The sequence below is a fragment of the Rana temporaria genome, chromosome 1, assembly GCF_905171775.1.
Source record: "Rana temporaria chromosome 1, aRanTem1.1, whole genome shotgun sequence".
Taxonomy (NCBI): Eukaryota; Metazoa; Chordata; class Amphibia; order Anura; family Ranidae; genus Rana; species Rana temporaria.
The window spans coordinates 391296673-391311337 of NC_053489.1; the positions used below are offsets into that span (position 1 = coordinate 391296673).

General features: G+C 36.5%; 1 protein-coding gene across 19 annotated transcripts in view; it reads left to right on the forward strand.

Annotated features, from left to right (window-relative positions):
- UNC13A (unc-13 homolog A) overlaps positions 1-14665 on the forward strand; it is a 211055-nt gene that overhangs the window by 62513 nt on the left and 133877 nt on the right. For all 19 annotated transcript variants that reach the window (XM_040322600.1, XM_040322605.1, XM_040322603.1 and 16 more), the window contains 5 exons: positions 3202-3273; positions 3365-3584; positions 5384-5611; positions 11018-11159; positions 11509-11678. In XM_040322600.1, coding sequence (XP_040178534.1) covers positions 3202-3273; positions 3365-3584; positions 5384-5611; positions 11018-11159; positions 11509-11678 — 832 coding nt within the window. The remainder of the gene's footprint in view (positions 1-3201; positions 3274-3364; positions 3585-5383; positions 5612-11017; positions 11160-11508; positions 11679-14665) is intronic.

Genomic DNA, 14665 nt, shown 5'->3' on the forward strand with positions numbered 1-14665 from the left:
AAACAACTATTTCGCTCAACAAAAGTGGAGTTACTTTTTAAGCTAGGAAACAAGGAATAAGAGTTGTTGTTTTTTTAGCCCCTCCCCATTATGAGATTTCTCATGTCTTCCCATGTGATCATCAGAGCAGGAAGCAAGGGGGAACATCTTGGAAAGCAACACAAACAGCAATACAAGTTTTAGTTTTTTTTTCTTATCAAAAAGGTAAAAGGTTTATTGAGATCTCTCAAAGTTGTACAAACAGTCAATAAAGATACATATTGTTCACTCAGTAAAACATTCCAGTATAACAGTATTAAAAATATATATAGCACCCTTCATAGCCAGGGCACTAGGTCCACCTTAGCAAAACATGGAAACCTGCAGGAAACATTTGGAAAGCAAGTACTTACAGTCCTTGACTGTAACATTGCCATCTAGAGTAGACATATCCATATTTGTAATACCATATTTCACAGCAATCATCTGTCCAGTACTAAATTCACCAGGGCTAAACCAGGGTATCTTCTCAAATTTGGAAAAACTGCCTCTATGCTGATATATCAGCTTTTCAAACCGTAGCATTGTGCCCATCTGTTCAAGCCACATCTGTGGGCTAGGGGAAGCATGAGAAATCCAATGTAATAAATGAGCCTGCAAGCTTGAAACAGAGCCCTAGAGGCTACCTCTCTAACATACATATCTGGAATTACAGCATCAAGCATACCTAAAATGCATTTCTTAGGTTCAAGGGGAATGTAAACCTGAAATGGGGTGTTCACCACATTAACAACAGTGTTCCAGTAGCAGCGAAGCTTCAGGCACCTCCATATCAAATATTTTAGGTGCCCTGTATCTCTGTTACATCTAGCACACAAGGGAGTCTGGGCTGAGACCCATGGAATGCATGTGGGGTACGATGAACTCTTAATAAAATATAGAGTTAAGATTAAGAGAGCATAGCCGTACAGTCTCCAAGGCCTCCTCCCATTGGAAAGTAAATGTGCATTGTCAAAGATATGTTTGAGATGCGTCACCCTAAAGACCCACCACTTAGCGGCATGTCGTAACTTGGGTAATCCGGTGTAGGTGTGATTATTCCAAATAGAGCTGTAACTAGTGTTTATGACCTTTTGTAGTTGTTTGGCTTTCTCCCATATTTTTTGTATGAGCATGTATGTTTGGTATTGTTTATTAGGTTTGGAAAATAGTTGCACCTCTAGGCCCTTGGCATGCGTGTTGGCCCTACTAAAATACAACATTACTGACAATGTGGAATCCTGAGTTTCATCCCCAAATGCTGATGTCCTCACTAGGCTTTCCACCATGTGTTGGAGTTGGGATGCAATTTAATAAAGCCAGGGATTCGGGAGAACCAACCCTTGTCCTTTGGTTCCTGCAATTGTTCCAATTTAATTCTAGCACCTCCTTTCCACAGTAGGGTCTGAAAATAGAATTGACCACACCAAATTTTTTTAGTGGGATAACTACCGGGGGAATAATGCAGATGATAGAGCAAATTATTTTGACCAAATTGGCTCTCCCTGCCACTGAGAGCCACATATTGGTCCATAATTTAACCTTGTCTCTAAATTTTGTTAGTAGTGGTAAAATATTTAAGCGGTAGTAGTCTATAGGCTGTGGAGAGATTACTATCCCCAAGTATTTGAATGAAATCACCACAGGTACAGGACATAGGGATACTGACAAGGAGTTAACCCCTTGATCCAGCGGTAATAAAACAGATTTTGTCCAATTCATTGTAAGCCCTGAAAACTGTCAAAATTCTGATATATTAGATATGACATATGACACTCAGAAAAGCTTCGGTGTCACTCAATAGCAGAAACATATCGTCTGCATAAAGCAGGACTTTCTCCATACTGGAAACTGCTTATATTGTCATTGGTTCCAATCCGTGCTGCTAGGGGCTCTATAGCCAAGGCAAATAATAGCCGTGAGAGGGGGAAACTCTGCCTGGTACTCCTTCCCAACACAAAGGGAGTGGAGTGTTTCTTTCCTCTCTTATACTGGCCTGTGGGTGATAATACAAAAGGCGAACGAATGAAATAAAAACTAAGTGTGGGAAATGTTTAGAGGCTCTGTCAGAGTTTTATCGCCGTCTGTGTCCCTACTGAGATATTCAAAGTCTCTCCTATGTGGTTAACAGATGGGAACATGGATAACCCATCTTCTCTGCTTAAAATACAACAAAAACATTTTGTCTGGAATTTAACATTACAGTGCTGGCCTACACCCATGTAGCATATGCACAAATTGTTTTGCAAATAATGAATTCTTCTCCAGTACTAGTTTGTATATAATAACTATAAGCAATTATCTTTTACTTGTAAGGCAAATTTTTTTTTATAATATCAAACATTTATTTTTGAAGATGTTATTCCATGGGTTATATCTGAAAAAATCTGCAGCAACAGAAAATTGCTGACAGGAAGACTTCAGCTCCATCCGCTCCAGTACTTTGCTCTCTAAAGGATTTCACCTATCATGGGCTTAATCATAGTGGTGGGAGTGAAGATGTGTCTCACAATTTTATGTAGCATCAGGCCATTAGAAACAAGATCAAAATCAATTTCAGTTGGGGCAGAAAAAAAAACGGAATGAAGCAGGACAAAAATTATTTTTCATCACTACCAGCGCTGTTAGTGTGACTCATAGGTACATAAAGACCCAAAGATTTATTTCTGATGAAGTTTCCAAAATGCACAAAAAATATTAAGTAATAAAAATAAAATAAAAGCCACCAGCTGAAATTGATTTTGATCTGGTTTCGAATGGGCTAATGCTGAATAAAATCATGACACAGAGCCCACTCCCACCTTTACAATTAAGCCCATGACTGATGAAACACGTAAGAGGGCATGGTTTCTGTCATACTTGAAATTGAGCTGCTTTTAGTGTGCACTTCCTTCCTTTTTTTGTAAATTGCTGAAAATCGGGCAAGACAAGCCCTGTGGGAGCTGCACCTGACAGGGATTGTATTACTAGGTTACTGAATTAGTGAATCTCTAGCAACCCTAAATGTTTGATTGGGGTTCAACAGAAAATATTTGTCAAAATATGTTTGAATTCAAATGTCATTTTTAAGTTGCTTTAAGAGCTTTAAAACTAATTTTAAATAAACATTGTTCGTCAAATAATGTATTTTACTATTAAAATAATCATTCAGTATTTAATCACATTATGTGTCTTTTTTTCCAGTCCTTGGTGCAATCTCGTAAAGCAGGAATAACATCTGCACTTGCAACAAGCACTTTAAACAATGAAGAGCTAGTGAGTACTATAAATTAGAACCAAATACTTTGTTGCTGGTGTAGTTTTTTTTTGTGCTAACATCAGATCTTTTCCCCTTTTTATTAACCAGAAAAATCATGTTTACAAGAAGGCCCTACAAGCTTTAATCTATCCAATTTCCAGCACAACTCCTCATAATTTTGAGGTGTGGACTGCCACAACGCCAACTTATTGTTACGAGTGTGAAGGGCTTTTGTGGGGGATTGCCCGTCAGGGTATGCGCTGCACAGAATGCGGAGTTAAGTGCCATGAAAAATGCCAGGACCTCTTAAATGCAGACTGTCTACAAAGTAAGTGTTCCATGTTTTCATTGTGTTTTATTTTATTTTATTAAACTGAATTGTGTTTCTGGTTACCATCAGAAATAAAGGGGGCTTTATAGACTAATATTTTAACCTACGTGCCTTCAATGTAAAAAGTATTTTTTTCTTTGTTTTCTTTTTGCCATCTGCTAGATTTGACAATGATTTCTTCCCACAAGCATTTTTGGTTCTTAAACCAGGTTTAGCACTGTCATACCCTGGCTGTGCTGGCCAGGGTAGAGGCCTGGTCGACACAGTCTGTGCTTGAAATGTTTCAAAAGAGTGCAGAGATGACATGAGGGGTTTAATGGACCCATGGTGTCTCCTTAAAGAGAACCTGTCACATGTATTGAATTTACATGGGCACTGTGGCCATTAGGCTTGACAAAGGGGATCCACCCCAAAGCATCCTGCCATGACTATCAATCCATTGTTTGACCTGCTACGTCAGAAATGTCATCACCTCTCTGCCTCAGAACTAGTCTTGAGAAGAGCCAATTCTAGGCTAACATCTGTTCCATTAAATTCAAATTTTTTCCCCATGATTTAGTCAGCCTCCCATGGGAAGCTTCCCATATTTATAGATGTGACATTCATCTCACATTCATAGGTGATTAATAAATAACCATATTTTAAAACATGACCTAGGAAGACTCGCCTTCAGTAAATATTTCAGGAATGTCACTTTCCCATTTAAATATGTCCTTTGACTTCCCAAAGCTTCACTTAAAACACATAGGGCAGGGATATGCAATTAGCGGACCTCCAGCTGTTGCAAAAATACAACTCCCGTCATGCCTCTGCCTCTGGGTGTCATGCTTGTGGCTGTCAGAGTCTTGCTATGCCTCATGGGATTTGTAGTTCTGAAACAGCTGGAGGTCCGCTAATTGCATATCCCTGACATAGGGGGTTATTTATAAAAGGCAAATTCACTTTGCATTAAAAGTGGCAAGTGCAAGGTGCACTTGAAATTGCACTGAAAGTTCACTTGGAAGTACAGTTGCTGTAGATCTGAGGGGGACATGCAAGCAAAACAGCATTTTTTCTTGCACATGATTGGATGATAAAATCAGCAGAGCTTCCCCTCATTTCAGATCTACTCCTCAGATTTACAGCGACTGCACTTCCAAGTGCACTTTCAGTGCAATTTTAAGTGCACTTTGCACTTGTAGTTTGCATTTGTAGTTCAAAGTGGATTTGCCTTTAGTAAATAACACCCACAGTTTTGAATTTGACTAGGGTTTATTGGGGAAATATAGCATGTTTGCACCCCCTATATATGTCCTTCTGCTTTGCAAAAGTTGAAAAATATATTCTAGTCACATTAAGGTTGATTTACTAAAGGCAAAAGGCTGTTTACTTTTAAAGAGAAGTTACACTTTGGAAGGGAATCTGCCCCAGAGTTTAGTGAATGTGGTAACATTTTACATTACCCAATCACATGCACAGAAATAAAAAAACAGCATTTTTGCCTACTTATGATTAGATCATGAAATTTAGCAGAGCTTCACCTCAATCGCTAAGCTCAGGAGAAAATTCACTTGCAAAGCACATTTTTTGTGAAAAGTGAACAGCCTATTTTCCTTTTTCATTGAAATGAAATGTGGAGGCAGGTTTGGCAGAGATGTACTTTAAAGGAGTAGCTCTTTACAAAAGAATTTCCGTAGGCAAGTATAAGATAAGCTTTATGCTAAGATATGCTTTATGTTTAATGATAGGCAATCCCGATTCCCTAATATTTGATTCTGAAAGTTTTCAGTGATACTTTATGTGTTAATTCCTAACAGGAGCAGCAGAGAAGAGCTCAAAGCATGGGGCCGAAGACCGCACACATAATATTATCATGGTTCTGAAAGATCGTATGAAAATCCGTGAAAGAAACAAGCCAGAGATTTTTGAACTCATCCAGGAAGTTTTTGGAGTTGTCAAAGCCACACATGCTCATCAAATCAAAGCTGTAAAACAGAGTGTATTAGATGGAACATCCAAGTGGTCAGCAAAGATCAGCATCACTGGTAGGTGGGAGAGGGTTATACCAGTGTTTCTCAACTCCAGTCCTCAAGGCGCCCCAACAGGTCATGTTTTCAGGCTTCCCATTATTTTGTACAGGTGATTTGATCAGTTTCACTGCCTTAGCAATTACAACAGCCATTTTATCTGAGGGAAATCCTAAAACAATGACCTGTCGGGGCGCCTTGAGGACTGGAGTTGAGAAACACTGGGTTATACACATGTTTGCTTCAGTATCCTAGAAAAAAATTCTTCCGTAGGCTTTGTAAAGGAGATATGGCATATACAGAGTGGAGCTGGTGAGTATATAATGTCAAGCAAACAGGGGTTGATTTATTTATTACTTTAATATTACATACTTCAAACTGATTTTCTGTATCATTTGCTCATTTGTATGCTATGTTGTATTATATATACTACATTACTCCCCTCTGTATGCTGCACTGTACATTATGTAAACCACATAGCTCCACTGTGTGTTATATGTTACATAGTTCACACCACTTTAATTGTGCTATGTGCTTTACATTATAAATCCCTATGTCATTTAATTTGGTTGATTTACTAAAGGAATAAAGGCTCGTCAACTAGCAAAGTGAATGTCCACCTTGAAAAATAAATAAAGTGAACCTTTGGTTACTTTGATTACCCAACCATATGCAAGGGAAATTTGAAACAGTTTGGATGTTTGCTAGCACATGATTGGGTATTCAAAATGAACATCACTGACATTCACTTTGCAAAATGAAGATATACTCAGTGAACATTCACTATGTTACGCGAACATTCAGGCTGTAGCATCTACAGAAAAAATAATATTTTTTTTAAATTAGACACATAAAATAAAAATGGCTACAGGGGTAGATGGACAGGTGCTACAAAAGCTAACAAAAGCCATTGTTGCACTAAAAGGGAACAGGAGCAAAATATAATTCTCAGGCCTTTGAGCCCATTCATTTCTTTGGTGGGTTATATGAAAGGGCACCACATGCCAATTATAGTAAACTGTACGCCATGCGATTGAAAATTCACTTTTTAGGTGCCCAGAGACACTTCTCTTAAGATTTATACAAATGTATTGATACATTCAGTAAAATAATTTTACACATAACAAAACATGTTAATTGGAACCCCAAAAGGGGTGTGTGACTCCCTCCTTATACAGAAGCCATTGGCATTCCTATTTACAAATGTTAACAGCTTACATCTGCTATTAGTTTTGGACAGTCCTTGTTCATCAATGTCAGCAATAATATGTATCTTATTAGAATGTCCAAAGAAACTTGATTCCTTAACATTTTTTTACGATTTGACCCAGCTGCTTCAGAATTGAACTTCTGCATAAAATTGAACTTCTGCATAAAAACCTATGTACATCTATATATATATATATATATATATATATATATATATATATATATATATATATATACACACACAGTGGGGAAAATAGTTATTTGATCCCATGCAGATTTTGTACGTTTGCCCACTTAAGGGTCTATAATTTTTATCATAGGTGTATTTTAAATGATAGAGACAGGCTATCAACCGAAAATCCAGAAAACACTAATGATACCAATGTTATAAATTGAGTTGTAGTTTAGTGAGTAAAATAAGTATTTAATCCCCAAGAAAAACATGACTTTTTACTTGGTGGAGAAAACCTTGTTGGCAAGCACAGAAGTAAAACTTTTCTTGCAGTTGGTTACCAGCTTTGCACACATCTCAGGAGGGATTTTGGTCCACTCTTTACAGATCTACTCTAAATCTTGAGGCAGGCTTCACACCTATGCTAATTGAGTGTGGCTTAAACCGCATCCAATTCGCATAACATTATAAAATACATTGATTTTAATGAGGCTGGTTCACATATGTGCGATGCATTCATACTGCGCATTGCCCAAAAAAGGTGTGCGTTTTCTAGGCATTGCGGTGCGGCTCAGATGTGAATTCAGGCCCATTATCTTCTATGGGCATGCATCTGATTCGCAGATGTGTTCATTTCTCATCAGGATTTCTCTCATTCTCTTCAATACACTTCCCCCCTCCCCCTCCCCTCTCACAGGTCTCCAAATTCGCAGCTAAACGGAGATGATCTGCTGAACAGCTCTCTTATCTCTTTGCAGAGATAACAGAGCTGGAATTTGCACCGCACAAGTGTGAATCCAGCCTTAAGGTATCCAGGATGTCGCTTGGCAACTCAAAGTTTCAGTTCCCTCCATACAGTTTTTAAAATTAGGATTAAGGTCTGGAGTCTGGCTAGAACACTCCATGACTTTGGAAACCTTGCAAAAAGTTCTGAACAAATGAATGGGATGGGCAACTACATGGCAAATTAGGTTCAATGTAGAAAAATGTAAAATAATGCATTTGGGTGGCAAAACTACTAATACAATCTACGTATACACTGGGGGGAGAACCTCTGGGAGAATCTAGGATGGAAAAGTACCTGGGGGTCCTAGTAGATGATAAACTCAGCAGTGGCATGCAATGCCACGCTGTTGCTAACAAATCAAACAGAATATTGGCATGCATTAACCTCCCTGGCGGTATGATTATTTCCGATTTTAGGTGCTGATAGCGGTACCATTATTTTGCATGGAAATTTGGCGTTTTATATTTTAGGCCTGTAATTCTTAGGAATAACTCACTTAAATCTGTCCAAACCAGAGTCTAGTAGACATCTCGGGTATGATAAAGTTTGAAAAACAAAATCATAAATTATAATATAATAAATAACTATAAATAACTATAACAAATAATAATGTAATTATAATAAAAATTATTCAATAATGTAATCAAATCAAAAACACTGAAATTTGTTCAGTTGCAGAATTGTCGCTGTCATTACTTTTATTGTTTGAACGAATTTCCCCACAAATCGCTAGCGCTCAATTCTGCAAGTAAATCTAATTATTTATTGCTGTTTTCTAGCTGCTCTAAAACGACTTTTGATGTAAAGGAACACTTTTTGGTTGCTATGGACAATCTCCAGTTTCCAGGCAGAAAGAACAGTTTTTATTATATAAAAGTGCATTTAGGACACTGGGCAGACCACTAGGGACAAGGGGGGGGTGTGTATTTTGTACATACAGTACTGTAATCTAAAAGATTACAGTATACTGTATGTATTGTGTGTATTTACTTTTTTGAATTTGGCGCCGATCTCCGCCCCTATGCATCATAACATCGCACGGAATGGAGCTCGGCGACACTCAGGCACTGTGTGAATCGAGCAAGGAGACAGCTCGATTACACAGCGGGCAAGAATCCCAGGATCCAGGGACAAGGTAAGTAATTCCCTGCCGGTGGACACTGAGAGGCGATCCTGAGTCTGGCTCAGGGTTACTGCTTTTGGTTCTGAAGTTCCACCCCGAGCCAGACTCGGGAATACCGCTGAGGGGGTTAAAAAGGGGATTAACTCCAGAGATAAAATGATAATTCTTCCTCTCTACAAGACTCTGGTCCGTCCGCACCTAGAGTATGCTCTCCAGTTCTGGGCACCAGTCCTTAGGAAGGATGTACTGGAAATAACTGACAATTGCGCGGTCGTGCGATGTGGTTTCCAAACAAAATTTTCGTCCTTTTTTTCCACAAATAGAGCTTTCTTTTGGTGGTATTTGATCACCTCTGCGGTTTTTATTTTTTGCACTATAAACAAAAATAGAGCGACAATTTTGAAAAAAAATCAATATTTTTAACTTTTTGCTATAATATCCCCCAAAAAGATATAAAAAAACTATTTTTTTCCTCAGTTTAGGGCGATACGTATTCTACCTATTTTTGGTAAAACAAATCGCAATAAGCATTTATCGATTGGTTTGCGCCAAATTTATAGCATTTACAAAATAGGAGATAGTTTTATTGCATTTTTATTCCATTTTTTTACTACTAATGGCGGCGATCAGGGATTTTTTTCGTGACTGCGACATTATGGCGGACACATCGGACAATTTTGACACATTTTTGGGACCATTGCCATTTTCACAGCAAAAAAATCTATAAAAATGCATTGTTTACTGTGAAAACGACAATTGCAGTTTGGGAGTTAACCACTAGGGGGCGCTGTAGGGGTTATGTGTGACCTCATATGTTTTTCTAACTGTAGGGGGGCGGGGCTGGATGTGTGACGTCATTGATTGTGTTTCCCTATATCAGGGAACACATGATCAATGAAGCTGCCACTTCCTGTGAAGAACGGGGAAGCTGTGTTTACACACAGCTCTCCCCATTCTTCAGCTCCGGGGACCAATCGCGGGACTCCGTCGGAGATTGGGTCCGCGGGACCCGCGGCCGCGAAGCTTCGGAACCGGGTTGCGGGCGCGCGCCCGGGAACCACGGCTGGGCACTTAAAGAGGACGTACAGGTACGTGCTTGTGCCCAGCCGTGCCATTCTGCCGACGTATATCTGCAGGAGGCGGTCCTTAAGTGGTTAATGGTAACAAAATTATATTTGTTTTGTTTTTCCTTGGCTGTAGACTTTATTATAACAGTAAACATTACCGACCCTAATGCCCGGGTTCACAATGGTACGACAAATGCTCCGACATTGGGAGCTCATGTCGCATGACGTGTGAAATTCAATGTTTGCCTATGGGAGCTGTCCTAACTGGTCCGACACAAGTCGGTCCCACTTTGAAAATGCTCCCTGCACTACTTTGGTCTGACTTTGGTCCTACTTCAGCCCATTAAATATCATTGAAGTTGGATCAAAGTAGGATCCTTGTCCTTACCATCCGACTTGTGACATCCGACATGGTGATTATAGCAGCAGTAAAAGGAATTTATCTCACACTGGGATTGTTTTGATTGGTCAGACTATCTCAAAGTCGGAGCAAAATCTTATCTTGTTCATTCAAGTCGGATGTCAGTAGGACGATGTAGGACAGATGTCGCAGGGTAAAGTATGATGACAGTTGTACAACAGTCATGTCATATCAGTGTGTACATGGCCTTAAGAGGCCATAGATCTCAGGGAGGTCTACTCGGAACATCATTTATTTTAACTAAATTAGATGTTCATTTGAAAAGAAAAATCATTCCACAGAAACATTGGTTAGTCTTTTTTTTAAGTGTATGTAAACCTTAAGCTCTAATTTTTTTTATATTTTTGCCTGTTAAAATTGAACTACACATGGTCAGGATTTCCGACCAAAAGCTCACATCAAACTTTTCTTGTCGGAAATTCCGATCGTGTGATTGCGGCATAAGGGTTAGTAAGCTGAAATGTATTACATTTTTGTTCTTGAGTTTTGGTATGCTTTAAGATTGAAGCTAGGAAGGTTAGTTAGAATAGGGCTAGCCACATGAAAGATATTTGTGTTCCCCCAAACATATCTAAGGTGTAACCTAAACTGCTAAGCATATTTAACCAAATTTAAATGGATTTCATTTTGCTTGGTGTATTACAGTGGTATGTGCACAAGGTCTACAAGCCAAGGACAAGACAGGTTCCAGTGACCCCTATGTTACAGTACAGGTTGGCAAAACAAAGAAAAGAACTAAAACTATCTATGGAAACCTTAATCCAGTCTGGGAGGAGAATTTTCATTTGTAAGTTTACAACTTAGCTAAAGCAATATCTTATACAATATGTGACAGAATACATAGAAGATCACTTTCTTTCATTGCTCAGGTAAAATATGTGCCATGTGGTGATCTAAAGATCTAGCATTGTCACTTGAAAGGAATAATTTGTGTCTGTAAAACACAACGATGATGTGCAAAGTATAATAATTTAAAGAAACCATTTATATTAGATTTTTTATCAATTTAGATAATTCAAAAGAGTAAAATATATTTTTTATTGACTAATTCCTATGTTTTACTGCTGTTACATATTATTATTTTATTTCATTGTGTTTTGTTGGATTGGAAGCATGACAATATTTCACATTTTCAGCGAGTGTCACAACTCTTCAGATCGAATCAAAGTCCGTGTATGGGATGAGGATGATGACATAAAATCAAGAGTGAAACAGAGGTTTAAGCGTGAGTCTGACGATTTCTTAGGTCAAACCATCATTGAAGTCCGAACCCTGAGTGGAGAGATGGATGTATGGTACAATCTAGGTAATAACATACTGTTAAATTAAAATACAAATAGCTGCATTTTTTTTATGAATGAACAATTTTGAAATGCAAAGGAAATACTCCACAAAGGTTTTGTCCTAAAAAAAAGTGAAGCCTAGACAACAATGTGCTTCTGTGTTCTTCAGACTACAAACTGCCAATTTTACACATTTCAATCTTAACCACAGAAGTTCTTCTCCAGTTTACAGAGGAAACCTGTATGCCTGTAGAGAAGGAGTTGCCATCTTCTGCTCAGGGACTGCTGCAGCTATGTTTTTAAGGGTCATTAGCCCCAAAGTTGATAGTTAATTTATTGGTAAAAATGGGGAAAACCTAGCAGCATCTTTTGGTCCCCCAGAGACTTAGTGGTAAGATCATTCCGCTTGAGTTCCCTCACATCCCAGGACACCTGTATTGAGTTCAAGAGTTACCACACCTGTACTGACATATAGGGGTTGAGTTAATAAAACTGGAGAGTGCAAAATCTTGTGCAGCTGTGTATGGTAGCCAATCAGCTTCTAACTTCAGTTTAATCAATAAGGATTTTACCAAAAAAAATGGAAGCTGATTGGTTTCTATGCAGAGCTGTGCCACATTTTGCACCCTCCAGTTAGTAAATCAATAGTCTTAAATTTAGAGTGCAGAGTGGATCTGATACTGCGTACACACGACCGGTTTTCAAGTCGTGGAAAAAAACTATGTTTTTCTCAACGTGATTCTTGTCAAGCCTGCCTTGCATACACGCGATCGTAAAAAAAAGAGCGGTGACGTACAACACGTACGACGGCACTATGAAGGGGTAGTTCCATTCGAATGGCGCCACTCTTTGGGCTGATTATGCAAATTTCCCTTCTCATTAGACGTGCAATTCGTTTAGTTTAGTTTCTAATTCGTTTTTTTACGAAATTACGTTTTACGAATTTTCGTATTTACAAATTTTTTATTTACGAATTTTCGTATTTACGAAAATTTGAATTTACAAATTTTCGTATTTCTGAAAATTCGAATTTACGAATTTTCGTATTTTCGAAAATTCGTATTTCCGAATTTTCGTATTTCCTTTTTCTTCCGAATTTTCGTATTTGCGAATTTCGGAAATTCGGATTTTCGGAAATTCGAAAATACAATTTTTTTTTTCGGATTTTTCAATTTTCGAATTTTTCCATTTTCAAATTTTTCAATTTTCGCATTTTTCAAGTTTCGAATTTTTCAAATTTCGAATTTTTCAAGTTTCGAATTTTTCAAATTTCCAATTTCGAATTTTTCAAATTTCGATTTTTTCAGATTTGTAATTTTTCAAATTTCGAATTTTTCAATTTTCGAATTTTTCAATTTTCGAATTTTCGAATTTTTCAATTTTCGAATTTTTCCATTTGCGAAATTCGGAAATACAAAAATTCCAAATCTGAAAAATTCCAAATCTGAAAAATTCGAAATTGGAAAAGTGAAAAATTCGAAAATTCGAAAATTGAAAAATTTGAAATTAGAAAAATTCGAAAATTAAAAAATTCGGAATTTCGAAAATTCGGAATTTCGAAAATTCGGAATTTCGAAAATTCGGAATTTCGAAAATTCGGAATTTCGAAAATTCGAAAATCCGAAAATTTCGAATTTTTAAATTTTCGAATTTCGAATCTTTCAATTTTCGAATTTTTTCATTTCGAAATTCGTAAATAAGAAAATTCGGAAATACGGAAATTCGAAATTCGGAAATTGAAAAATTCTATTTTTTCAATTTTCGAAATTCGGAAATTCGGAAATTTGAAAAATTCCAAATATGAAAAAATCGAAATGTAAAAAATTCGAAATTGGAAAAGTGAAAAATCCGAAAATTGAAAAATTCGAAATTTGAAAAATTCGAAAATTCGAAACTTGAAAAAGTTTCGAATTTTCGAATTTTTCAATTTTCGGATTTTTCACTTTTCGATTTTTTCAGATTTGGAATTTTTCAAATTTCCGAATTTCGAAAATTGAAAATTGAAAAAATAGAAGTTCGAAAATTCAAAAAATTTTCAAATTTCGAATTTTTCAATTTCCGAATTTTCGTATTTCCGAATTTTCTTATTTACGAATTTCGAAAATTCGAAATGGAAAAATTCGAAAATTGAAAGATTCGAAAATTGAAAAATTCGAAAATTTTCGAATTTTTCAATTTTCGAATTTTCGAATTTTTCACTTTTCCAATTTCGAATTTTTCAGATTTTGAATTTTTCAGATTTGGAATTTTCGTATTTCGAATTTCAAAAATTGAAAAAATCGAAGTTCGAAAATTGAAAAATGTTTCAAATTTCGAATTTTTCAATTTCCGAATTTAGAATTTTAGAATTTTCGTATTTCCGAATTTTCGTATTTCAAAAATTCGAAAATCAAAATTTTCACTTTTCCAATTTCGAATTTTTTACATTTCGAATTTTCGTATTTCCGAATTTCGAAATTGAAAAATTCGAAAATTGAAAAACGAAAATTGAAAAAAAATCGAATTTTCGAATTTTCGTATTTCCGAATTTTCGTATTTCCGAATTTCGAAAATTCGAAATTGAAAAATTCGAAAATTGAAAAAATCGAATTTTTCAATTTTCGAAATTTGGAAATTTGGTATTTCCGAATTTTCGTATTTGCGAATATTTTCGTATTTCCGAATTTTCGTATTTCGAAATTGAAAAATAAAAAATTCGAAATACGAAACTTCGGAAATACGAAAATTCGAAATTTGAAAAATTGAAAAAATCGAAGTTCGAAATTTGAAAATTGAAAAAATCGAAGGTCGAAATTTCGAAAATTGAAAAATTCGAAAATCGAAATTTCGAAAATTCGATTCAATTTTCGTATTTTTCACTTTTCCAATTTCGAATTTTTTAAATTTAGAATTTTTCAAATTTGGAATTTTTCAATTTTCAAATTTTTCAATTTTCGAAATTTCGACCTTCGATTTTTTCAATTTTCAAATTTCGAACTTCGATTGAATTGAAAAATTCTTCGAAAATTGA